Genomic DNA, 26,311 nt, shown 5'->3' on the forward strand with positions numbered 1-26,311 from the left:
TGATAAATTTATTTCTCTTGCAGTGTATCCAGTCCACGGATCATCCATTACTTGTGGGATATTCTCCTTCCCAACAGGAAGTTGCAAGAGGATCACCCACAGCAGAGCTGCTATATAGCTCCTCCCCTAACTGCCATATCCAGTCATTAGACCGAAACAAACAGAGAAAGGAGAAACCATAGGGTGCAGTGGTGACTGTAGTTTAATTAAAATTTAGACCTGCCTTAAAATGACAGGGCGGGCCGTGGACTGGATACACTACAAGAGAAATAAATTTATCAGGTAAGCATAAATTATGTTTTTTCTTGTTAAGTGTATCCAGTCCACGGATCATCCATTACTTGTGGGATACCAATACCAAAGCTAAAGTACACGGATGATGGGAGGGACAAGGCAGGATTAAGCGGAAGGAACCACTGCCTGAAGAACCTTTCTCCCAAAAACAGCCTCCGAAGAAGCAAAAGTATCAAATTTGTAAAATTTTGAAAAGGTGTGAAGCGAAGACCAAGTCGCAGCCTTGCAAATCTGTTCAACAGAGGCCTCATTTTTAAAGGCCCATGAGGAAGCCACAGCTCTAGTAGAATGAGCTGTAATCCTTTCAGGGGGCTGCTGTCCAGCAGTCTCATAGGCTAAGCGTATTATGCTCCGAAGCCAAAAGGAAAAAGAGGTTGCCGAAGCTTTTTGACCTCTCCTCTGTCCAGAGTAAACGACAAACAGGGAAGATGTTTGACGAAAATCTTTAGTAGCCTGTAAGTAAAACTTCAAGGCACGGACTACGTCCAGATTATGTAAAAGACGTTCCTTCTTTGAAGAAGGATTAGGACACAATGATGGAACAACAATCTCTTGATTGATATTCTTGTTAGAAACCACCTTAGGTAAAAACCCAGGTTTGGTACGCAGAACTACCTTATCTGTATGAAAAATCAGATAAGGAGAATCACATTGTAAGGCAGATAGCTCAGAGACTCTCCGAGCCGAGGAAATAGCCATCAAAAACAGAACTTTCCAAGATAAAAGTTTAATATCAATGGAATGAAGGGGTTCAAACGGAACTCCTTGAAGAACTTTAAGAACCAAGTTTAAACTCCACGGGGGAGCAACAGGTTTAAACACAGGCTTAATTCTAACCAAAGCCTGGCAAAATGCCTGGACGTCTGGAACCTCTGCCAGACGCTTGTGCGAAAGAATAGACAGAGCAGAAATCTGTCCCTTTAAGGAACTAGCTGATAATCCTTTGTCCAAACCCTCTTGGAGAAAGGACAATATCCTAGGAATCCTAACCTTACTTCATGAGTAATTCTTGGATTCACACCAATATTTACTCCATATCTTGTGGTAGATTTTCCGGGTAACAGGCTTTCGTGCCTGTATTAAAGTATCAATGACTGACTCGGAGAAGCCACGCTTTGATAGAATCAAGCGTTCAATCTCCATGCAGTCAGTCTCAGAGAAATTAGATTTGGATGATTGAAAGGACCTTGTATCAGAAGGTCCTGTCTTAGAGGCAGAGTCCATGGTGGAAAGGATGACATGTCCACTAGGTCTGCATACCAAGTCCTGCGTGGCCACGCAGGCGCTATCAGAATCACAGATGCTCCCTCCTGTTTGATTTTGGCAATCAGTCGAGGGAGCAGAGGAAACGGTGGAAACACATAAGCCAGGTTGAAGAACCAAGGCGCTGCTAGAGCATCTATCAGCGTCGCTTCTGGGTCCCTGGACCTGGATCCGTAACAAGGAAGCTTGGCGTTCTGGCGAGACGCTATGAGATCCAACTCTGGTTTGCCCCAACGATGAATCAATGGAGCAAACACCTCCGGATGGAGTTCCCACTCCCCCGGGTGAAAAGTCTGACGACTTAGAAAATCCGCCTCCCAGTTCTCCACGCCTGGGATATGGATTGCTGACAGGTGGCAAGAGTGGTACTCTGCCCAGCGAATTATTTTTGAGACTTCTAACATCGCTAGGGAACTCCTGGTTCCCCCTTGATGGTCGATGTAAGCCACAGTCGTGATGTTGTCCGACTGAAATCTGATGAACCTCAGTGTTGCTAACTGAGGCCAAGCCCGAAGAGCATTGAATATTGCTCTTAACTCCAGAATATTTATCGGAAGGAGTTTCTCCTCCTGAGTCCACGATCCCTGTGCCTTCAGGGAGTTCCAGACTGCACCCCAACCTAGAAGGCTGGTATCTGTTGTTACAATTGTCCAATCTGGCCTGCGAAAGGTCATACCCTTGGACAGGTGGACCCGAGACAACCACCAGAGAAGAGAATCTCTGGTCTCTTGATCCAGATTTAGCAGAGGGGACAAATCTGTGTAATCCCCATTCCACTGACTTAACATGCATAATTGCAGCGGTCTGAGATGTAGGCGCGCAAATGGCACTATGTCCATTGCCGCTACCATTAAGCCGATTACCTCCATACACTGAGCCACCGAAGGGCACGGAATGGAGTGAAGAATACGGCAAGCATTTAGAAGTTTTGATAACCTGGACTCCGTCAGGTAAATTTTCATTTCTACAGAATCTATAAGAGTCCCTAAGAAGGAGACTCTTGTGAGTGGGGATAGAGAACTCTTTTCCTCGTTCACTTTCCACCCGTGCGACCTCAGAAATGCCAGCACTATCTCTGTATGAGACTTGGCAATTTGAAAGCTTGACGCCTGTATCAGGATGTTGTCTAGATACGGAGCCACCGCTATGCCTCGCGGTCTTAGAACCGCCAGAAGTGAACCCAGAATCTTTGTAAAGATTCTCGGGGCTGTAGCCAACCCGAAGGGAAGAGCTACAAATTGGTAATGCCTGTCTAGAAAGGCAAACCTTAGGAACCGATGATGATCTTTGTGAATCGGTATGTGAAGGTAGGCATCCTTTAAGTCCACTGTGGTCATGTACTGACCCTCTTGGATCATGGGTAGGATGGTCCGAATAGTTTCCATTTTGAAAGATGGAACTCTGAGGAATTTGTTTAAGATCTTTAGATCCAAAATTGGTCTGAAGGTTCCCTCTTTTTTGGGAACCACAAACAGATTTGAATAAAAACCCTGTCCTTGTTCCGTCCGCGGAACTGGATGGATCACTCCCATTACTAGGAGGTCTTGCACACAGCGTAGGAATGCCTCTTTCTTTATCTGATTTGCAGATAACCTTGAAAGATGAAATCTCCCTTGTGGAGGGGAAGCTTTGAAGTCCAGAAGATATCCCTGAGATATGATCTCCAATGCCCAGGGATCCTGAACATCTCTTGCCCACGCCTGGGCGAAGAGAGAAAGTCTGCCTCCTACTAGATCCGTCGCCGGATAGGGGGCCGTTCCTTCATGCTGTCTTAGAGGCAGCAGCAGGCTTTCTGGCCTGCTTGCCTTTGTTCAAGGACTGGTGAGGTTTCCAGGCCTGCTTAGATTGAGCAAAAGTTCCCTCTTGTTTTGAAGCGGAGGAAGTTGATGCTGCACCTGCCTTGAAATTTCGAAAGGCACGAAAATTAGACTGTTTGGCCTTTGCTTTGGCCCTGTCCTGAGGAAGGGTATGACCCTTACCTCCAGTAATGTCAGCAATAATTTCCTTCAAACCAGGCCCGAATAAGGTCTGCCCCTTGAAAGGAATGTTGAGTAATTTAGACTTTGAAGTCAAGTCAGCTGACCAGGATTTAAGCCATAGCGCCCTACGCGCCTGGATGGCGAATCCGGAATTCTTAGCCGTTAGTTTAGTCAAATGAACAATGGCATCAGAAACAAATGAGTTAGCTAGCTTAAGTGTTCTAAGCTTGCCAATAATTTCAGTCAATGGAGCTGTATGGATGGCCTATTCCAGGGCCTCAAACCAGACTGCCGCCGCGGCCGTAACAGGCGCAATGCATGCAAGGGGCTGTAAAATAAAACCTTGTTGAATAAACATTTTCTTAAGGTAACCCTCCAATTTTTTATCTATTGGATCTGAAAAAGCACAACTGTCCTCAACCGGGATAGTGGTACGCTTTGCTAAAGTAGAAACTGCTCCCTCCACCTTAGGGACCGTCTGCCATAAGTCCCGTGTAGTGGCGTCTATTGGAAACATTTTTCTAAATATAGGAGGTGGGGAAAAAGGCACACCCGGTCTACCCCACTCCTTGCTAATAATTTCTGTAAGCCTTTTAGGTATAGGAAAAACATCAGTATACACCGGCACCGCATAGTATTTATCCAGCCTACACAATTTCTCTGGTACTGCAACTGTGTTACAGTCATTCAGAGCAGCTAATACCTGACCAAGCAATACACGGAGGTTCTCAAGCTTAAATTTAAAATTAGAAATCTCTGAATCAGGTTTCCCCGAATCAGAGATGTCACCCACAGACTGAAGCTCTCCGTCCTCATGATCTGCATATTGTGACGCAGTATCAGACATGGCCCTTACAGCATCTGCGCGCTCTGTATTTCTCCTAACCCCAGAGCAATCGCGCTTGCCTCTTAATTCAGGCAACCTGGATAATACCTCTGACAGGGTATTATTCATGATTGCAGCCATGTCCTGCAAGGTAATCGCTATGGGCGTCCCTGATGTAATTGGCGCCATATTAGCGTGCATCCCCTGAGCGGGAGGCGAAGGGTCTGACACGTGGGGAGAGTTAGTCGGCATAACTTCCCCCTCGTCAGAATCCTCTGGTGATATTTCTTTTATAGTTAAAGACTGATCTTTACTGTTTAAGGTGAAATCAATACATTTAGTACACATTCTCCTATGGGGCTCCACCATGGCTTTCAAACATAATGAACAAGTAGTTTCCTCTGTATCAGACATGTTTAAACAGACTAGCAATGAGACTAGCAAGCTTGGAAAACACTTTAAAGAAGTTTACAAGCAATATAAAAAACGTTACTGCGCCTTTAAGAAATAACAGTGAAAAAAGGCAGTTACACTAACGAAATTTTTACAGTGTATGTAACAAGTCAGCAGAGCATTGCACCCACTTGCAAATGGATGATTAACCCCTTAATACCAAAAACGGAATAATAAATGACAAAAACGTTTTTTTAACAGTCACAACAACTGCCACAGCTCTACTGTGGCTTTTTACCTCCCTCAAATACGACTTTGAAGCCTTTTGAGCCCTCCAGAGATGTCCTGGATCATGCAGGAAGAAGCTGGATGTCTGTGTCTGTAATTTTTTCTGCGCAAAAAAAGCTCTAAAATAGGCCCCTCCCACTCATATTACAACAGTGGAAGCCTCAGGAAACTGTTTCTAGGCCAAATTCAAGCCAGCCATGTGGAAAAAAAACTAGGCCCCAATAAGTTTTATCACCAAACATATATAAAAACGATTAAACATGCCAGCAAACGTTTTATATTACATTTTTATCAGAGTATGTCTCTCTATTAATAAGCCTGATACCAGTCGCTATCACTGCATTTAAGGCTTTACTTACATTAATTCGGTATCAGCAGCATTTTCTAGCAAATTCCATCCCTAGAAAAATATTAACTGCACATACCTTATTGCAGGAAAACCTGCACGCCATTCCCTCTCTGAAGTTACCTCACTCCTCAGAATATGTGAGAACAGCCATGGATCTTAGTTACTTCTGCTAAGATCATAGAAAACGCAGGCAGATTCTTCTTCTAAATACTGCCTGAGATAAACAGTACACTCCGGTACCATTTAAAAATAACAAACTTTTGATTGAAGCAATAAACTAAGTATAAAACACCACACTCCTTTTACGACCTCCATCTTTGTTGAGAGTTGCAAGAGAATGACTGGATATGGCAGTTAGGGGAGGAGCTATATAGCAGCTCTGCTGTGGGTGATCCTCTTGAAACTTCCTGTTGGGAAGGAGAATATCCCACAAGTAATGAATGATCCGTGGACTGGATACACTTAACAAGAGAAAAGTGGTTTGGAAATAGCAAAGTGCTACTTGTATTTATTGCCCTATAACTTGCAAAAAAAGCAAAGAACATGTAAACATTGGGTATTTCTAAACTCAGGACAAAATTTAGAAACTATTTAGCATGGGTGTTTTTTGGTGGTTGTAGATGTGTAACAGATTTTGGGGGTCAAAGGAAATTTATGCTTACCTGATAAATTTATTTCTTTTACGATACGACGAGTCCACGGATTTCCTCCTTACTTATGGGATTACGCCTCCTGGTCAGCAGGAGGAGGCAAAGAGCACCACAGCAGAGCTGTATATATAGCTCCTCCCTTCCCTCCCACTCCAGTCATTCAACCAAAGTTATTAAGAGAAAGGAAAAGCCAAAGGTGCAGAGGTGACTTTAGTTTAACAAAAAAGAATAACTACCTGTCTTAGAAATTACAGGGTGGGCCGTGGACTCGTCATATCGTAAAAGAAATACATTTATCAGGTTATGCAACAGACGCTCCTTCTTAGAAGAAGGATTAGGACACAATGAAGGAACAACAATTTCCTGATTAATAGTCATATTAGAAACAACCTTAGGACTCGTCATATCGTAAAAGAAATAAATTTATCAGGTAAGCATAAATTTCCTTTTCTTTTACAAGATATGACGAGTCCATGGATTTCATCCTTACTTATGGGATACAATACCAAAGCTATAGCACACGGATGAAAGGGAGGGACAAGACAGAAACCTAAACGGAAGGCACCACTGCTTGAAGAACCTTTCTCCCAAAAAACAGCCTCAGATGAAGCAAAAGTATCAAATTTGTAAAATTTGGAAAAAGTGTGAAGAGACGACCAAGTTGCAGCCTTGCAAATCTGTTCAACAGAAGCATAGTTTTTAAATGACCATGACGAAGCCACAGCCCTAGTGGAATGAGCCGTAATTCTTTCAGGAGGCTGCTGTCCAGCAGTCTCATATGCCAGACTGATGATATTCCTCAGCCAAAAAAAGAGAGAGGTAGCCGTAGCTTTCTGGCCCCTACGTTTCCCAGAAAAAACAATAAATAATGAAGATGATTGACGAAATTCTTTAGTCGCCTGCAAGTAAAACTTCAGGGCACGGACCAGGTCCAAGTTATGCAACAGACACTCCTTCTTAGAAGAAGGATTAGGACACAATGAAGGAACAACAATTTCCTGATTAATATTCTTCTTTAGGAAGGAAACCAGGTTTCGTACGTAAAACCACCTTATCAGAATGGAAAATAAGATAAGGAGAGTCACATTGTAAAGCTGAAAGCTCAGAAACTCTGTGAGCAGAAGAAATAGCAACCAAAAATAAAACCTTCCAAGATAACAACTTAATATCTATGGAATGCATGGGTTCAAACGGAACCCCTTGAAGAACATTAAGAACTAAATTCAAACTCCAGGGTGGAGCAATTGGTCTGAACACAGGCTTGATTCTAGTCAAGGCCTGACAGAAAGACTGAACGTCTGGAATATCTGCCAGATGCTTGTGTAACAAAATTGACAAAGCAGAAATTTGTCCCTTTAAGGAACTTGCTGACAACCCTTTCTCCAATCCTTCTTGGAGAAAAGATAAAATCCTAGGAATCCTAACTCTACTCCATGAGTAGCCCTTGGATTTGCACCAATAAAGATATTTACGCCATATCTTATGGTAGATCTTTCTAATAAATGGCTTACGTGCCTGAATCAAAGTATCAATGACCGAATCAGATAACCCCCGCTTAGATAAGATCAAGCGTTCAATCTCCAAACAGTCAGCTGCAGAGAAACCAGATTCGGATGATGGAAGGGTCCCTGAATGAGAAGGTCCTGCCTCAATGGAAGCTTCCACGGCGGCAGAGAGGACCTGTCCACCAGATCGGCATACCAAGTCCTGCGAGGCCACGCAGGAGCGATGAGAATTACCGAAGCTCTCTCCTGTTTGATCCGAGCAATCACCCGGGGAAGGAGAGTAAACGGTGGAAACACATAAGCTGAATTGAACGACCAACGCACTGCCAAGGCATCTATCAGTTCGACCTGAGGATCCCTGGACCTGGATCCGTATCTCGGGAGTTTGGCATTCTGACTGGATGCCATAAGATCCAACTCCGGTCTGCCCCATTTGAGGATCAGAGTGGCAAAGACCTCCGGATGGAGTTCCCATTCCCCCGGATGAAACGTCTGTCTGCTCAAAAAGTCCGCTTCCCAGTTGTCCACTCCTGGGATGTAGATTGCTGACAGATAACAAGAGTGAGCTTCCGCCCACCGAATTATCTTGCATACTTCTGTAATCGCTAACGAACTCCTTGTTCCTCCCTGATGATTGATGTAAGCCACAGTCGTGATGTTGTCTGACTGGAATCGGATGAATTTGGACGAAGCCAACTGAGGCCAAGCCTGAAGCGCATTGAATATTGCTCTCAATTCCAGAATATTGATTGGAAGAAGAGACTTCGGCCTTGTCCATACCCCCTGAGCCTTCAGGAAATTCCAGACTGCACCCCAGCCTACGAGACTGGCGTCCGTTGTCACTATCACCCAAGAGGGTCTGCAGAAGCACGTCCCTTGGGACAGATGATCCGGCGACAACCACCAAAGAAGAGAGTCTCTTGTCTCCTAATCAAGATTTATCTGAGGAGACAAATTTGCATAATCTCCATTCCACTGCCTGAGCATGCACAGTTGTAGTGGTCTGAGATGAAAGCGAGCAAACGGAATGATGTCCATTGCCGCCACCATCAAGCCAATCACCTCCATGCACTGAGCCACTGATGGTCAAGGATTGGACTGAAGGGCTCGGCATGTATTCAGAATCTTTAGCTGAGGAACCCTTGTCTGTGGAATTAGTGAACTCTTTTCTAGATTCACCTTCCACCCGTGAGTCCTCAGAAAGGACAGAACCATGTCTGTATGAGATTTTGTCAGTTGGTAAGATGATGCCTGGATTAGAATATTGTCCATATAAGGCACCACTGTAATGCCCCGCGGCCTGAGAACCACCTGAAGAGACCCTAGAACCTTTGTGAAGATCCTGGGTGCTGTGGCCAACCTGAAGGGAAGAGCCACAAACTGAAAATGTTTGTCCAGGAAGGCAAACCTTAGGAACTGGTGATGATCCTTGTGGATAGGAATATGATGATATGTATCCTTCAAGTCCACGGTAGTCATATATTGACCCTCTTGGATCAATGGCAGAATTGTCTGAATAGTCTCCATCTTGAAAGATGGGACTCTGAAAAACTTGTTTAAACTTCTGAGATCTAAAATGGGTCGAAACGTGCCCTCTTTTTTGGGAACCACGAAAAGATTTGAGTAAAACCCCTGCCCTTGTTCCTGTATTGGAACGGGACAAATTACTCCCATAGTAGAGAGGTCTTTTACACAACATAAGAATGCCTCTCTTTTTATCTGGTCTACAGACAATCGTGAAAGAAGAAACCTCCCCCTTGGGAGAGATTTTCTGAATTCCAGTTGATACCCTTGGGACACGATTTCCAGTGTCCAGGGGTCCTGAACATCTCTTATCCAAGCCTGGGTAAAGAGAGTAAGTCTACCCCCTACTAGATCCGGTCCCGGATCGGGGGCCGCCCCTTCATGCTGTCTTGGGAGCAGCAGCGGGCTTCTTGGGTTGTTTACCTTTGTTCCAGGCCTGGTTGGGTCTCCAGACGGACTTGGCTTGAGCAAAATTCCCTTCCTATTTAGCTGAAGGAGAGGGGACTCCTTTGAAATTCCGAAAGGAACAAAAATTATTCTGTTTACCCCTCAGTTTAGCTGCTTTATCCTGAGGTAGGAGATGACCCTTACCTCCCGTAATATCAGAAATGATTTCTTTCAAGTCAGGCCCGAATAGGGTCTTTCCTTTGAAAAGAATAGCCAAAAGCTTTGACTTAGATGACACATCAGCAGAACAAGATTTTAACCATAATGCTCTACGCGCTAAAATGGCAAATCCAGCATTCTTAGCCACCAATTTGGCAATCTGAAAGGCGGCATCCGTAATAAAAGAATTAGCCAGTTTAAGAGCCTTAATTCTATCTAAAATTTCCTCTAAAGGAGTCTCAGTCTTAAGAGACTCTTCTAAGGCGTCAAACCAGAAGGCTGCCGCAGTTGTAACTGGTACAATGCAAGCCGTCGGTTGTAAAAGAAAACCCTGATGAATAAATAACTTTTTCAGAAGACCCTCCAACTTATTATCCATAGGATCTTTGAAAGCACAACTGTCCTCAATAGGAATAGTTGTACGCTTAGCCAGGGTAGATATAGCTCCCTCCACCTTAGGGACTGTTTGCCAAGAGTCCCGGACAGTGTCAGCTATGGGATACATTTTCTTAAAATTTGGAGAAGGTGAGAACGGGATACCCGGTCTTTCCCATTCCCGAGTAATAATGTCCGAGATTCTATTAGGAACCGGAAAAACATCAGAGTAAGCAGGCACCTCTAAGTATTTGTCCATCTTACACAATTTCTCTGGTGGTACCACAATAGAGTCACAGTCATCCAGAGTCGCTAAAACCTCCCGAAGTAACAGGCGGAGGTGTTCAAGCTTAAATCGGAAGGACATGACATCCGAGTCCGTCTGAGGTAACACACTTCCTGAGTCGGAAAGTTCCCCCTCAGACAGACGTTCCCTACCCCCCAATTCAGATCCCTGTGAGGGTACATCGGAAATAGCCATCAAAGCATCAGAAGTTGCAGGAATCAGAGTGGCTTCTGTCCTGCTGCGTTTGCCCTGCAACACTGGCAACTTAGATAAAACCTCTGCAAGAGTAGATGACATAACTGCAGCCATATCCTGCAGAGTAAATGAAGTGGACGCGGTTGAAGAACACGGCGTCGCTTGGGTGGGTGTTAAAGGTTGTGACGCTTGGGGAGAAAGTAGCGGCATACCCTGATTCTCATCAGTCTGAGAAGCATCCTTAGACACACTTGCATTAAAGAAAATCTGTTCTTTACATTGTAAGGCCCTTTCAGTACATGAGGGACAAAAAGTAAGAGGGGGTTCCACATTGGCATCTAAACACATAAAACAGGTCTTTCCTGAAGTTCAAGCATGTTAAACAGACTAGCAATAGCAATAATAGTCGTTCTTTACTTGATATATTTAACTTGAAATCAAATCATATAGTCAAATATTTGAAATAAAAAAGTCTACTACTCCTTTAAATAATAAAAGCGCAACAATTTTTCTGCTAGCGGTATAACAACTTTTGTAGCGATAAACAGTGCCCTTATGTGCACAAACTAACTTAACAATACTGCTCCGTTTGTTCAGTTATTCTATATACAAATTTTTATCACACTCCAGGCACTTGCACCTCGCCACAGCCCTGCTGCGGCGCTTACCTGCCCCCAGACAACACTGATTCTCCGTGAGCAGCGCTCCCAAGTCTCTCTGTACCCCTATGTGTACAAACTGACTTAGGCCACACCGGAGCCCAGGAACCTGCTGTCGATCCGGATGATTACTGCGTGGCTGAGCACGCGAAACTAAGCCCCGCCCACCGTGGGCGTAACTCAAGCCGTACTGAGACCTTCATAGGAATAAGAAAACATGTCGGTTTCCCTACTTAAACAACTAAAAAACGCCATGTGCCCCTCTTATACACACACTCCCAGGCCAGTTATAAGGAATATAAATAACGACAGCCCTTAAGAAGCAAACCGCATCTCCCAGCGTCAGCCCACACGGTATAAGCATAAGTGAATACAATAGTCACTGCACAAACACACAGATAAGTAATCAAAAGAAAAGGGAATTCCAGGTACACCATTTCCATTTATATAGTGCATACTGATTACCCCTCCCCAGTACAGGAAATAATGTCAGCCTGTTCTGATGTATCTAGTCTCCCCAGAAGCAAATGACTGAACATACCTCAATGCTGATTGTAGCATTACACGGTTCTCCACACTGAAGATGTTGCTTTATATTACCTTCAACCGCTCTGTGGGAACCAGTAGGATCTTAGATAATGTTTGCTAAGATCATCAACATCAGGGCAGAAAATAAAATGTCTCCACTCCTCTTGGGAAGTTATGACAGACTATTTCTCCCTGAGAAAATTAGTACTCACTGGCACCATTTTAAAATAAAAAAACTTCTTGATTGAAGAATCTAAACTAATACCTCACTTTACCTCTTCCTATCACTAACACAGGCAAAGAGAATGACTGGAGTGGGAGGGAAGGGAGGAGCTATATATACAGCTCTGCTGTGGTGCTCTTTGCCTCCTCCTGATGACCAGGAGGCGTAATCCCATAAGTAAGAATGAAATCCGTGGACTCGTCATATCTTGTAAAAGAAAGTGTGTTTTTTTCCATTTTTTCCTCATATTTTATAATGTTTTTTTTATAGTAAATTATAAGATATGATGAAAATAATGGTATCTTTAGAAAATCCATTTAATGGCGAGAAAAATGGTATATAATATGTGTGGGTACAGTAAATGAGTAAGAGTAAAATTACAGCTAAACACAAACACTGCAGATATGTAAAAATAGCCTTGGTCCCAAACGGTCAGAAAATGGAAAAATTATCTGTTCACTAAGGGGTTAAAGGAAAAGAAAAGTCAAAATTAAACTCTCATGATCCTGAAAGAGCATACAACTTTAAATTTTTTTACAATTTACTTCTATCATCTAATATGCTTTGTTATCTTGGTATCCTTTGTTGAAAGGCAAACGTAGGTAGGCTCAGCAGCAATTAGCTACTGGGAGGTACCTGCTGAATGGTGGATGAACATATATGCCTCTTATTAGCTCACCCCATGTGTTCTGGTAGACCCCAGTAGTGCACTGCTTCCCATACAACAAAGGATACAAAGAGACTGAAGCAAATTTGATAATAGAAATAAATTGGAAAGTTGTTTAAAACTGCATGCTCTTTCTGAATTATGAACAAAAGTTTTGGGCGTCATGTAATTTAAATATATTTGCAATAATTCTAGCCTTACAGACTCTACAGTATCTTACTCTAATAGAGGATTTCTTAACCTTAACATCATATACACAAGGGTAGCAGGTATATGAGACCTCTCAATATTTAGAGACATTTTCAAAGACAAATAACTAATGTTGTTACAACGACAAAAATACTTAGAAAAGACTAAAGTGTAATGATGCAGTTCTATAAGCGTGCATGGGAAAGATGATTTGTGTGGGTAAATCATAGAAAAAGAACGGAAATTTATATTTAAATGCAATGAATACAAAAGCCTAAAGCAGTTTAGCACAGAGGTAAGGGAGGGCTCAGCAGTGAATGGGTTAAAATATTACAACAATAAGGAACATGCAATCTCTATAAATGAAGAATGAAGTCAGTGTAGACTTGGTAACATTTTAAAGTGCTCAGGAACACTATGTAAGTAACAGTTTGAAATCTAGTTATATACACATATACTAATTTGTAGAAGTATAATAATAATCATAATTTTACAAAACTCACTTAGGTTCCAAAAACGAATAAATATTTTTTTTATTTTTTTTTAATGTGGTCAGTGTAAAATAATTTTATATAATTTACAAACTAAATAATAAAATTGTACACTAAAAACTGCCAATTAGTTTAAAGAGCAATAACTATAGCATGTAGGATGCATGTATGCATAATGGTTAACACACTTAAAAACTAGAAAGTTGATCTTTCTAGGTACAGTATCTCCCAAAAGTGAGTACACCCCTCACATTTTTGTAAATATTTTATTATATCTTTTTATGTGACAACACTGAAGAAATGACACTTTGCTACAATGTAAAGTAGTGAGTGTACAGCCTGTATAACAGTGTAAATTTGCTGCCCCCTCAAAATAATTCAACACACATCCATTAATGTCTAAATGTCCAAATTGGGCCCAAAGTGTCAATATTTTGTGTGGCCACCATTATTTTCCAGCACTGTCTTAACTCTCTTGGGCATGGAGTTCACCAGAGCTTCACAGATTGCCACTATAGTCCTCTTCCACTCCTCCATGAAAACATCACAGAGCTGGTGGATGTTAGAGACATTGCGCTCCCCACCTTCCATTTGAGGATTCCCAGCAGATGCTCAATAGGGTTTAGGTCTGGAGACATGCTTGGTCAGTCCATCACCTTTACCCTCAGCTTCTTTAGCAAGGCAGTGGTTGTCTTGGAGGTGTGTTTGGGGTCGTTATCATGTTGGAATACTGCCCTGCGGCTCAGTCTCCAAAGTATGTCACAGTACATGTTGGCATTCATGGTTCCTTCAATGAGCTGTAGCTCCCCAGTGCCGGCAGCACTCATTCAGGCCCAGACCATGACACTCCCATCACCATGCTTGACTGTAGGCAAGACACACTTGTCTTTGTACTCCTCACCTGGTTGCCGCCACACACGCTTGACACCATCTGAACCAAATAAGTTTATGTAGAAAGAGGTACACTGAGCGCCTGCCTAGAACTGACCCTAGCTTCGGAAATTGACTCCTAGTAGTCAATAATAAAATAGTCTTGATAAAGGTCTAATACAGACCGAAACGCGTCGACTGGTGAGTTATTTTGCAATTGTTAGAAGATTAAGAAAACCATCTGCACTATTGTTTTGTTTTTACTGTTTTAGGTATCGTTGTGGATTGCTTGGCGTCTGAGAAGACCAAGGCTCTTTTTTATATACTAACCCCGCTCCTGCGGTTGCAGGACTACTACAGGAACGTTATCCCATGTAAAGGTTTTTAGGAAGATCTGTCAGTTGGATTGACTGTTCATTTTTCTTTGGATTGACTGTTCACATATCTTTTTCATACAGTGGCCACTGTGTTTTTTGTTGTTTGATTAGAATTGTTTTTTATTGATTTATTTTGCACTGTTGATTTTCTTAGCCCACTTCTCACCGTATTTGTTAGGATTGGCTAATCCTTCTCACATTTATTTGAAGGTTACAGTTCATATATTTCCACTGTTTAGAAGTTATGTATTCGCCACTAAGTTTGCATGCACACAGAAATTTGATTTAGCATTGAGTTGTGCAACACTATTTTTGTGCTCTTTCTACATACTCAGCCACTTTTATTTTATTTACACGCACACAGATATTTGTTTTAGCACCAAGTTGAGCAAACACAGTTTTATTTAGTTCAACCGTCACACTCATTCACTGTTATTTCGATAACACCATTCAGACATTCTAATTTGGGAAGCTGTGTATACATATATTTATTTGGCAAGCTATGTATATTTTTTAATTATCTAATACCTACTCAGTCTGATACATTGTAGAGTTTACGGTGCAGTTTATTTTCATCACACCATCAGACCAAGTGTCCACCCTAGTCCTAGGACATTTTGAGTACCGGACACTGGGTACTAGGTACTTTAAGCGATCTTCGAAATTAGACATTGTAAAGGCTAGCGCCTTTCGATTTTATTACACTTAGAAATTGCTTAGGCAAGTGTTTTTGACTGTATTTCTTGTTTTTATTAGCCATTTTATCAGTTGGAACCATGTTGGTTTGTAATTAAAGTGTTATTTATTTTACGTTTTTAGCTTTTTTAGCCTTTGTTAGTTTGAACCCAGCCTATTTTGGCGTTTTGGTTAATCGTTGTATCCCAAATAAGTTTATCTTGGTCTCATCAGACCACAGGACATGGTTCCAGTAATCCATGTCCTTAGTCTGCTTGTCTTTAGCAAACTGTTTGTGTGCTTTCTTGTGCAGCATCTTTAGAAGAGGCTTCCTTCTATGCAGACCAATTTGATGCAGTGTGAGGAGTATGGTCTGAGCACTGACAGGTTGACTCCCACCACTTCAACCTCTGCAGCAATGCTGGCAGCACGCATATGTCTATTTCCCAAAGACAACCTCTGGATATGTTGCTGAGCACGTGCACTCAACTTCTCTGGTCGACCATGGCGAGGCCTGTTCTGAGTGTAACATGTCCTGTGAAACCGCTGTATGGTCTTGCCCACCGTGCTGCAGCTCAGTTTCAGGGTCTTGGCAATCTTCTTATAGCCTAGGCCATCTTTAAGTAGAGTAACAATTCTTTTTTCAGATCCTCAGAGTTCTTTGCCATGAGGTGCCATGTTAAACTTCCAGTGACCAGTATGAGAGAGTGTGAGAGCGATAACACCACATTTAACATACCTGCTCCCCATTCACACCTGAGACCTTGTAACACTAACGAGTCACATGACACCGGGGAGGGAAAATGGCTAATTGGGCCCAATTTGGACATTTCCACTTAGGGAGGTACTCACTTTTGTTGCCAACAGTTTAGACATTAATGGCTGTGTGTTGAGTTATTTTGAGGGGACAGCAAATTTACACTGTTATACAGGCTGTACACTCAATACTTTACATTGTGGCAAAGTGTAATTTCTTCAGTGTTGTCACATGAAAAGATATAATAAAATATTTACAAAAATGTGAGGGGTGTACTTACTTTTGTGGGATACTGTATTTGAATTTAAAGACAGAGAATATTAAACTTGTAGATTCATTACCTAGTTTTGTGATAATATCTAAAATTGCATACAAAAAAAAAATCTCCTGATAAAAGATTTCTTACCAGCAGGTCGCTATGGGATACGGAGAGCAACATTTTGATAAATGCTTGCAGTACATTGTCAAAGTGATTGTCCCCATACAATTTAAAGACGCCAAAGCTGACATAATTTCCACATAAAGCAGATTTGAGTGCAGAATAGCAGATGGAAATACCCTTGAGTTTCATTGCGTAAATCTGATCTTTTGGCAGGTTCCCAAGAGTGAGGATCTGATTACCTGTTAGTAAAATAAAATAAGAAACAGATTTTTTTTTTCCCCCTACAAAACATGTGAAAATTAAAAAAAAAAATCTTAGAAAAACCACTGTTGGAATTAGATAACTATGTCTGTGGCCTACAAAAAATATATTTACATTCTGGGCTTTTAGAACTTTTAAAGTACAGTAAGTAGTTGAATATTCTTACTTGACAGCATTTAATTTACTAATTAAGGCAAATATAATAATCGTAAATTTCAAATTGTCAATGGTCTACATTTAAAAATCTTTAAACAGTTTTTTTACCTATACTTTATCATATATTTAGATGGAATATATGGCAATAGAAAACCTAGACATAACAGTACAAGCATAATACAATTATGCATGGATACTCAGAGATAAATGTCACACACAATAAATAATCAAGAGAAACAACCAAAGTTCCTTGACTTAATTTAATTTCAGAAATACATAAGGGTCTAGGTTATTTATTTGGGCCAAAGTCCCAGCATTGAATCACTAACGGCTAGATTACGAGTCTTGTGTTAGGCTTAAAAAGCAGCGCTGGCCGGTCCCAATGCTGCTTTTTAACCCCCTGCTGGTATTACGAGTCTTGAAGGTACAGGTGTACCGCTCACTTTTTTGTCCAGACTTGGAAATACCACAAATCCACTTATGTAAATTGCGTATCCTCTTTTTTCAATGGGACTTGCATAGCGCCGGTATTACGAGTCTGACAAAAGGTGAGCGAAAGACCCTCTCCTGTCAAGACTGGTAACGCATTTTAAAGTCAGTAGTTAAGAGTTTTACACTACAAAGCCGTAGCATAAAACTCTTAACTAAAGTGCTAAAAAGTACACTAACACCCATAGACTACCTATAAACCCCTAAACCGAGCCCCCCCCCCCCACATCGCAAACACTAAAATTAAATTGTTAACCCCTAATCTGCCAAACCGGACATCGCCACCACTATAATAAATATATTAACCCCTAAACCGATGCACTCCCGCCTCGCAAACATTAGCTAAATATTATTAACTCCTAATCTGCCGTCCCTAACATCGCAGACACCTACCTACATTTATTAACCCCTAATCTGCCGGTCCCAACGTCGCCGCCACTATACTAAAGTTATTAACCCCTAAATCTAAGTCTAACCCTAACCCCCCCTAACTTAAATATCATTTAAATAAATCTAAATAAAATTCCTATCATTAATTAAATTATTCCTACTTAAAACTAAATACTTACCTGTAAAATAAACCCTAAGCTAGCTACAATATAACTAATAGTTACATTGTAGCTAGCTTAGGGTTTATTTTTATTTTACAGGCAAGTTTGTATTTATTTTAACTAGGTAGAATAGTAATTAAATAGTTATTAACTATTTAATAACTACCTAGATAAAATAAATACAAAAGTACCTGTAAAATAAAACCTAACCTAAGTTACAATTACAGCTAACACTACACTATAATAAAATTAATTCCCTAAATTAAATACAATTAAATAAAATTATCTAAAGTACAAAAAAAAAAAAAACACTAAATTACAGAAAATAATAAACAAATTACAAGATTTTTAAACTAATTACACCTAATCTAATCCCCCTAACAAAATAAAAAAGCCCCCCCCAAAATAAAAAAAGCCCTACCCTACACTAAATTACAAATAGCCCTTAAAAGGGCCTTTTGCAGGGCATTGCCTTAAAGTAATCAGCTCTTTTACCTGTAAAAAAAATTACAAATTCCCCCCCAAAATTAAAACCCACCACCCACACAACCAACCATACTCTAAAACCCACCCAATACCCCCTTAAAAAAACCTAACACTAACCCCTTGAAGATCACCTTACCGGGAGAAGTCTTCACCCAACCGGGCCGAAGTCCTCAAAGAAGCCGGGAGAAGTCTTCATCCAAGCCAGGCGAAGTGGTCCTCCAGACGGGCAGAAGTCTTCATCCAGACGGCACGGAGCGGGTCCATCTTCAAGACATCCGACGCGGAGCATCCTCTTCAATCGACGGCTAACACAGAATGAAGGTACCTTTAAGTGACATCATCCAAGATGGCGTCCCTTCAATTCCGATTGGCTGATAGAATCAGCCAATCAGAATAAAGGTAGAAAAAAAAATCTTATTGGCTGATGCAATCAGCCAATAGAATGCGAGCTCAATCCTATTGGCTGATTGCATCAGCCAATAGGATTTTTTCTACCTTAATTCCGATTGGCTGATAGAATTCTATCAGCCAATCGGAATTGAAGGGACACCATCTTGGATGACATCACTTAAAGGGACACTGAACCCAATTTTTTTCTTTTGTGATTCATATAGAGCAAGCAATTGTAAGCAACTTTTTAATTTACTCCTATTATCAATTTTTCTTCGTTCCCTTGCTATCTTTATTTGAAAAAGAAGACATCTAAGCTAAGGAGCCAGCCAATTTGTGGTTGAGAACCATGGACAGCACTTGTTTATTGATGATGTCCAATCAGCAAGGACAACCCAGGTTGTTCACCAAAAATGGTCCGGCATCTAAACTTAAATTCTTGCTTTTCAAATATAGATACCAAGAGAATAAAGAAAATGTGACAATAGGAGTACATTAGAAAGATGCTTAAAATTGCATGCTCTATATGAATCATGAAAGAAAAAATTTCGGTACAGTGTCCCTTTAAAGGTACCTTCATTCTGTGTTAGCCGTCGATTGAAGAGGATGCTCCACGTCGGATGTCTTGAAGACGGACCCGCTCCGCGCGGGATGGATGAAGATAAAAGATGCCGTCTGGATGAAGACTTCTGCCCGTCTGGAGGACCTCTTTGCCCGGCTTGAAGAGTTCTCCCGGCATTGTTGAGGACTTCGGCCCGGTTGGGTGAAGACTTCTCCTGGTAAGGTGATCTTCAAGGGGTTAGTGTTAGGTTTTTTTAAGGGGGTATTGGGTGGGTAGGGTTGGTTGTGTGGGTGGTGGGTTTTAATGTTGGGGGGGGATTTGTAATTTCTTCTTACAGGTAAGAGAGCTGATTACTTTGGGGCAATGCCCCGCAAAAGGCCCTTTTAAGGGCTATTTATAATTTAGTGTAGGGTAGGGCTTTTTTTTTTTTTTTTTTTTGTTAGGGGGATTAGATTAGGTGTAATTAGTTTAAAAAATCTTGTAATTTGTTTATTATTTTCTGTAATTTTGTGTTTTTCTTTTTGTACTTTAGATAATTTTATTTAATTGTATTTAATTGTATTTAATTTAGTTAATTATAGTGTAGTGTTAGGTGTAATTGTAACTTAGGTTAGGTTTTATTTTACAGGTCAATGTGTATTTATTTTAGCTAGGTAGTTATTAAATAGTTAATAACTATTTAATAAATATTCTACCTAGTTAAAATAAATACAAACTTGCCTGTAAAATAAAAATAAACCCTAAGCTAGCTACAATGCAACTATTAGTTATATTGTAGCCAGCTTTGGGTTTATTTTACAGGTAAGTATTTAGTTTTAAATAGGAATAATTTAGTTAATTATAGTAATTTTATTTAGATTTCTTTTAATTATATTTAAGTTAGGGGGTGTTAGGTTTAGAATTAGACATAGGTTTAGGGGTTAATAACTTTAATATAGTGGCAGCATGTTGGGGGCGGCAGATTAGTGGTTAATAATATTTAACTAATGTTTGCGAGGCGGGAGTGAGGCGGTTTAGCGGTTAATATGTTTATTATAGTGGCAGCGACGTTTGGGGCAGCAGATTAGGGTTTAATAAATGTAGGTAGGTGGCAGCGACATAGGGGACGGCAGATTAGGGGTTAATAAATATAAGGTAGGTGTCAGCAATGTTGGGGGCAGCAGATTAGGGGTTCATAAGTATAATGTAGGTGGCGGTAGTGTCCGGAGCGGCAGATTAGAGGTTAATAATATAATGTAGGTTGCGGCAATGTCGGGGGCGGAAGATTAGGGGCTAATAAGTGTAAGATTAGGGGTGTTTAGACTCGGGGTTCATGTTAGGGTGTTAGGTGTAGACATAAAATGTGTTTCCCCATAGGAATCAATGGGGCTGCGTTAGCGAGTTTTACGCTGCTTTTTGGCAGGTGTTAGACTTTTTTTCAGCCGGCTCTCCCCGTTGATTCCTATGGGGAAATCGTACACGAGCACGTAACACCAGCTCACCGCTAACGTAAGCAGCGCTGGTATTGGAGTGCGGTAAGGAGCAAAAGATAAAAGATGCCGTCTGGATGAAGACTTCTGCCCGTCTGGAGGACCTCTTTGCCCGGCTTGAAGAGTTCTCCCGGCATTGTTGAGGACTTCGGCCCGGTTGGGTGAAGACTTCTCCTGGTAAGGTGATCTTCAAGGGGTTAGTGTTAGGTTTTTTTAAGGGGGTATTGGGTGGGTAGGGTTGGTTGTGTGGGTGGTGGGTTTTAATGTTGGGGGGTGATTTGTAATTTCTTCTTACAGGTAAGAGAGCTGATTACTTTGGGGCAATGCCCCGCAAAAGGCCCTTTTAAGGGCTATTTATAATTTAGTGTAGGGTAGGGCTTTTTTTTTTTTTTTGTTAGGGGGATTAGATTAGGTGTAATTAGTTTAAAAAATCTTGTAATTTGTTTATTATTTTCTGTAATTTTGTGTTTTTCTTTTTGTACTTTAGATAATTTTATTTAATTGTATTTAATTGTATTTAATTTAGTTAATTATAGTGTAGTGTTAGGTGTAATTGTAACTTAGGTTAGGTTTTATTTTACAGGTCAATGTGTATTTATTTTAGCTAGGTAGTTATTAAATAGTTAATAACTATTTAATAAATATTCTACCTAGTTAAAATAAATACAAACTTGCCTGTAAAATAAAAATAAACCCTAAGCTAGCTACAATGCAACTATTAGTTATATTGTAGCCAGCTTTGGGTTTATTTTACAGGTAAGTATTTAGTTTTAAATAGGAATAATTTAGTTAATTATAGTAATTTTATTTAGATTTCTTTTAATTATATTTAAGTTAGGGGGTGTTAGGTTTAGAATTAGACATAGGTTTAGGGGTTAATAACTTTAATATAGTGGCAGCATGTTGGGGGCGGCAGATTAGTGGTTAATAATATTTAACTAATGTTTGCGAGGCGGGAGTGAGGCGGTTTAGCGGTTAATATGTTTATTATAGTGGCAGCGACGTTTGGGGCAGCAGATTAGGGTTTAATAAATGTAGGTAGGTGGCAGCGACATAGGGGACGGCAGATTAGGGGTTAATAAATATAAGGTAGGTGTCAGCAATGTTGGGGGCAGCAGATTAGGGGTTCATAAGTATAATGTAGGTGGCGGTAGTGTCCGGAGCGGCAGATTAGAGGTTAATAATATAATGTAGGTTGCGGCAATGTCGGGGGCGGAAGATTAGGGGCTAATAAGTGTAAGATTAGGGGTGTTTAGACTCGGGGTTCATGTTAGGGTGTTAGGTGTAGACATAAAATGTGTTTCCCCATAGGAATCAATGGGGCTGCGTTAGCGAGTTTTACGCTGCTTTTTGGCAGGTGTTAGACTTTTTTTCAGCCGGCTCTCCCCGTTGATTCCTATGGGGAAATCGTACACGAGCACGTAACACCAGCTCACCGCTAACGTAAGCAGCGCTGGTATTGGAGTGCGGTAAGGAGCAAAATTGTCTGGGTTGTAAAAACCTGTAATACCAGCGCTGTCTGTAACTGAGCGGTGAGCATAAACTGCTCGTTAGCACCGCACAGCCTCTAACGCCAAACTCGTAATCTAGCCGTAAGTATTGTTGTTTTTAGGGATTGATTACTTTTGAAGATATTAATATTACATGTATTAAGATTTCAATTCCATATAAAGTGGTACAACATTCTTGATCGTTTGTTTAACAGTAATACAGTTACATTAAAAATATTACACCGGTGGCATATATATATATATATATATATATATATATATATATATATATATATATATATATATATATATAAAGAAGAAAAAAGCAAAATTAATGCTTACCTGATAAATTAATTTCTTTCAAGGTGGTGAAAGTCCACTATCGAGTACTCCTGGGAATTCAACTCCTGGCCACTAGGAGGAGGCAAAGATTCCCAAAACGTCATAGAACATTTCAATAATCCCACCTCACTGGTATGTCAGTCTGACATATAGCTAAGCAAGGTGAAGTAGCAAAGAAAGAAGAAAGTCTACAACCCATTACTCTTGGGAAACAATACCCACACTATGGAGTCCACAAGTAATTTGGGGAAGACAAAAAAAAATGCATCACCTATATCGCAGACACAGCTGCCTGGAAGACTTTCCTACCAAAAAAAAAAGCTGATTCAGAAGAAGTAAAAACATGAAAATGGTTGAATTTAGAAAATGTATGTAGGGATGATCATGTTGCTGGCTTGCAAATTCCAAAGCCCAGGAAATAGAAACTAGTAAGCCTTGCGAATCAAGAGTTTTAGTCAAGAAACAAAAGTAACGGCTGTGGCCTTCTGGCCTTTACGTCAACCTTGGAAATGAATAAAACAATCCTTAGCAGCTTTCAAATAAATTTTCAAACTTTTACTACATCTATATTATGTAGTAGCCTTTCTTTAGAATTTTGAGGACTGGTACAAAGAGAAGGTACAATTATTTCCAATTGATCCTATCAGAAGACACCCCCTTTGTTAAAAAAGTCACATGTTGTCCTTAAAACTGCCTTATCCTGCTGAATAATCAGATGATAAAGGTTGCTAGAAAGAGCAGACAATTCAGAAAATCTTCTTGCAGATGCTAAAAGAAACAATATCTTCCAAGATAGAACCAAAACTCTAAGAACCAAATGTTGGTTTCATGGAGGAGAGATTAATTGGTTTAATTACAGGTCTAATTCTAGAATTAATGTAACGAGAGAATATCAGCAACTTTAAACACAATGTTCCATCATCTGTATATGTATAGTAGTTCCACTTCATAATTTAGTTTTATTCATATGTAACTAATGAAAAATTTGAAACAAAACAATGTGTAAACTGTAGAAGTAACAATGTAGTATTCCTCATTACAGTGCCACCTACAGTACATTGGCAAAACAACACGTGAGGTAAGAGTGAGAATACGAGAACATCTCAATAGCATAACCTCAACATCAGAGAGTAACAGAAAGAGAGAAGAAAAAATGACACCTATAGTCAGACACTTTGTGGAAAGCCACAATAGAAATGTAGAGAAAATTGCACCACATGATAGAGGTGGAAATTTAGAACAATTGTTAAGTAAACAAGAGATATATTGGATATTCAGAATGGACACTAGATTACCATTGGGTTTAAACTCTAGGTTTGACTTAATCAATTATTGGAAATAGAAAAAACTGAGTCACATGTTCACACATGAAAGTGATGGAGCAGAGGACAGGATATATACATAAATAAGTAATTGTGAATATGACAATATATGATTAAGGATGATGATAAGATACAGCAGTAATAATTGTCATTTTCAATATACCTAAATGGTTATTGAAATACGCTACACAAGATTCATGTGTTACATCATACGCAGTCTAGCTGTATGACTAAATTCACTACATATACAGATATCTCTCTGTCTCATGTGAGAGATATCGAAAGTACCATTTGAAGGAATATTGATATTACTTATAAATAGCTATTTGAGTTCTTATATAAGGTGATGTCTTCAAATATTCAGAAATATACATTGATTGTTGAATGATATAGATTATATATAGAATTTGAAAATGCAGGTACTGTGTAAATCGTTTATATATAGAACATTATACACCAAGTTGGATGCATATCATTCTGGATATTGATGTATATATACTGTTGAAATGTTCTATGTATAGGTGGATCTTATAATAATATATTTGTAAAAATATGTGTATATATATATATCATTGCAAGTTATGCATTATATACAACATTTAAATATATAACAATTTTTGGTTCATTGTCATATATTATATATACACGTATAAAGTGACATTTACAAGAAAAAACAATGATTTATAATTGTTTAAATAGTATATAAAAAGTGTGTGTAATAGGATAACTCCGTTTAATATTAGCAGCAAAGGGTATATATATATATATATATATATATATATATATATATATATATATATATTTATATGCTTTAAATATGTAGAGCTTAACTAAGCCAATAGAATTTTGAGTAAATGAGAAGATAACAAAGAGTTAATTAATTATAAAGCTCAGGTATGTGCTTTTGGTTTCAGAGTATAAGAGAACCATTTGTTTGACACTTAGTATGTCTGAGTACGGCTTTAGAAGCTGAAACGCTTTAGACGTTTGTGTCTGAGCTTGTTTTTTATATCCTGCTGCTTTTATCAAGATGTCAGTGAAATAAAGATCAAGTTTTATATACATATACGCCTTCGTTTGGGAATCCACTTTTTTGTTTGCTGACTAATTCTAGAATTACAACAAAAATCATTTTGCTCACACCAGGAAAGAAAAACTATCCAAATATTCTGATACATTTTTCTCGTAACAGTTATTTTGGCTTGAAAACAACATTTATGCAGGGCCATTCAATTACTAGTGGGAATATCACTGCTGGCCAGCAGGAGGAGGCAAAACGCACCAGATCAAAGCTGTTAAGTGTCACTCCCCTACCCATAATCCCCAGTCATTCGACCGAAGGGAAATGGAAGAACATAAAGGTGTAGAGGTGCCTGAGGTTTAGTAAAAAATAAAGGGTGGGGTCATGCACTCTCCATATCCGGAAAGAAAGAAATTTATCAGGTAAACATAAATTTGTTGTTTTCTTTCCTAAGATATGGAGAGTCCACAACGTCATTCAATTACTAGTGGGAACCAATACCCAAGCTAGAGGACACAGAATGAACAAGGAGGGAGAACAAGACAGGCAGACCTAAACAGAAGGCACCACCGCTTAAAAAAACATAATTTATGCTTACCTGATAAATTTATTTCTCTTGTAGTGTGTTCAGTCCACGGGTCATCCATTACTTATGGGATATATTTTCCTTCCCAACAGGAAGTTGCAAGAGGATCACCCAAGCAGAGCTGCTATATAGCTCCTCCCCTCACATGTCATATCCAGTCATTCGACCGAAACAAGACGAGAAAGGAGAAACTATAAGGTGCAGTGGTGACTGGAGTCTTAATTTGAAAATTTAGAACCTGCCTGAAAAAGACAGGGCGGGCCGTGGACTGAACACACTACAAGAGAAATAAATTTATCAGGTAAGCATAAATTATGTTTTCTCTTGTTAAGTGTGTTCAGTCCACGGGTCATCCATTACTTATGGGATACCAATACCAAAGCTAAGTACACGGATGATGGGAGGGACAAGGCAGGAACATTAAACAGAAGGAACCACTGCTTGTAGAACCTTTCTCCCAAAACCAGCCTCCGAAGAAGCGAAAGTGTCAAATTTGTAAAATTTGGAAAAAGTATGAAGTGAAGACCAAGTTGCAGCCTTGCAAATCTGTTCAACAGAGGCCTCATTCTTAAAGGCCCAGGTGGAAGCCACAGCTCTGGTGGAATGAGCTGTAATTCTTTCAGGAGGCTGCTGTCCAGCAGTCTCATAGGCTAAACGTATTATGCTACGAAGCCAAAAAGAGAGAGAGGTAGCCGAAGCCTTTTGACCTCTCCTCTGTCCAGAGTAAACGACAAACAGAGAAGAAGTTTGTCTAAAATCTTTAGTTGCCTGTAAGTAGAACTTCAGAGCACGGACCATGTCTAGATTATGCAAAAGACGTTCCTTCTTTGAAGAA

At 40.0% G+C, this 26,311-nt stretch overlaps 1 protein-coding gene across 1 annotated transcript in view; it reads right to left on the minus strand.

Annotated features, from left to right (window-relative positions):
• Window positions 1-26,311, minus strand: part of RANBP17 (RAN binding protein 17) — a 1,312,934-nt gene that overhangs the window by 231,903 nt on the left and 1,054,720 nt on the right. Inside the window, exon 23 of the mRNA XM_053718559.1 lies at window positions 16,376-16,590. Coding sequence (XP_053574534.1) covers window positions 16,376-16,590 — 215 coding nt within the window. The remainder of the gene's footprint in view (window positions 1-16,375; window positions 16,591-26,311) is intronic.

Source organism: Bombina bombina, chromosome 6 (assembly GCF_027579735.1).
Source record: "Bombina bombina isolate aBomBom1 chromosome 6, aBomBom1.pri, whole genome shotgun sequence".
Lineage (NCBI taxonomy): Eukaryota > Metazoa > Chordata > Amphibia > Anura > Bombinatoridae > Bombina > Bombina bombina.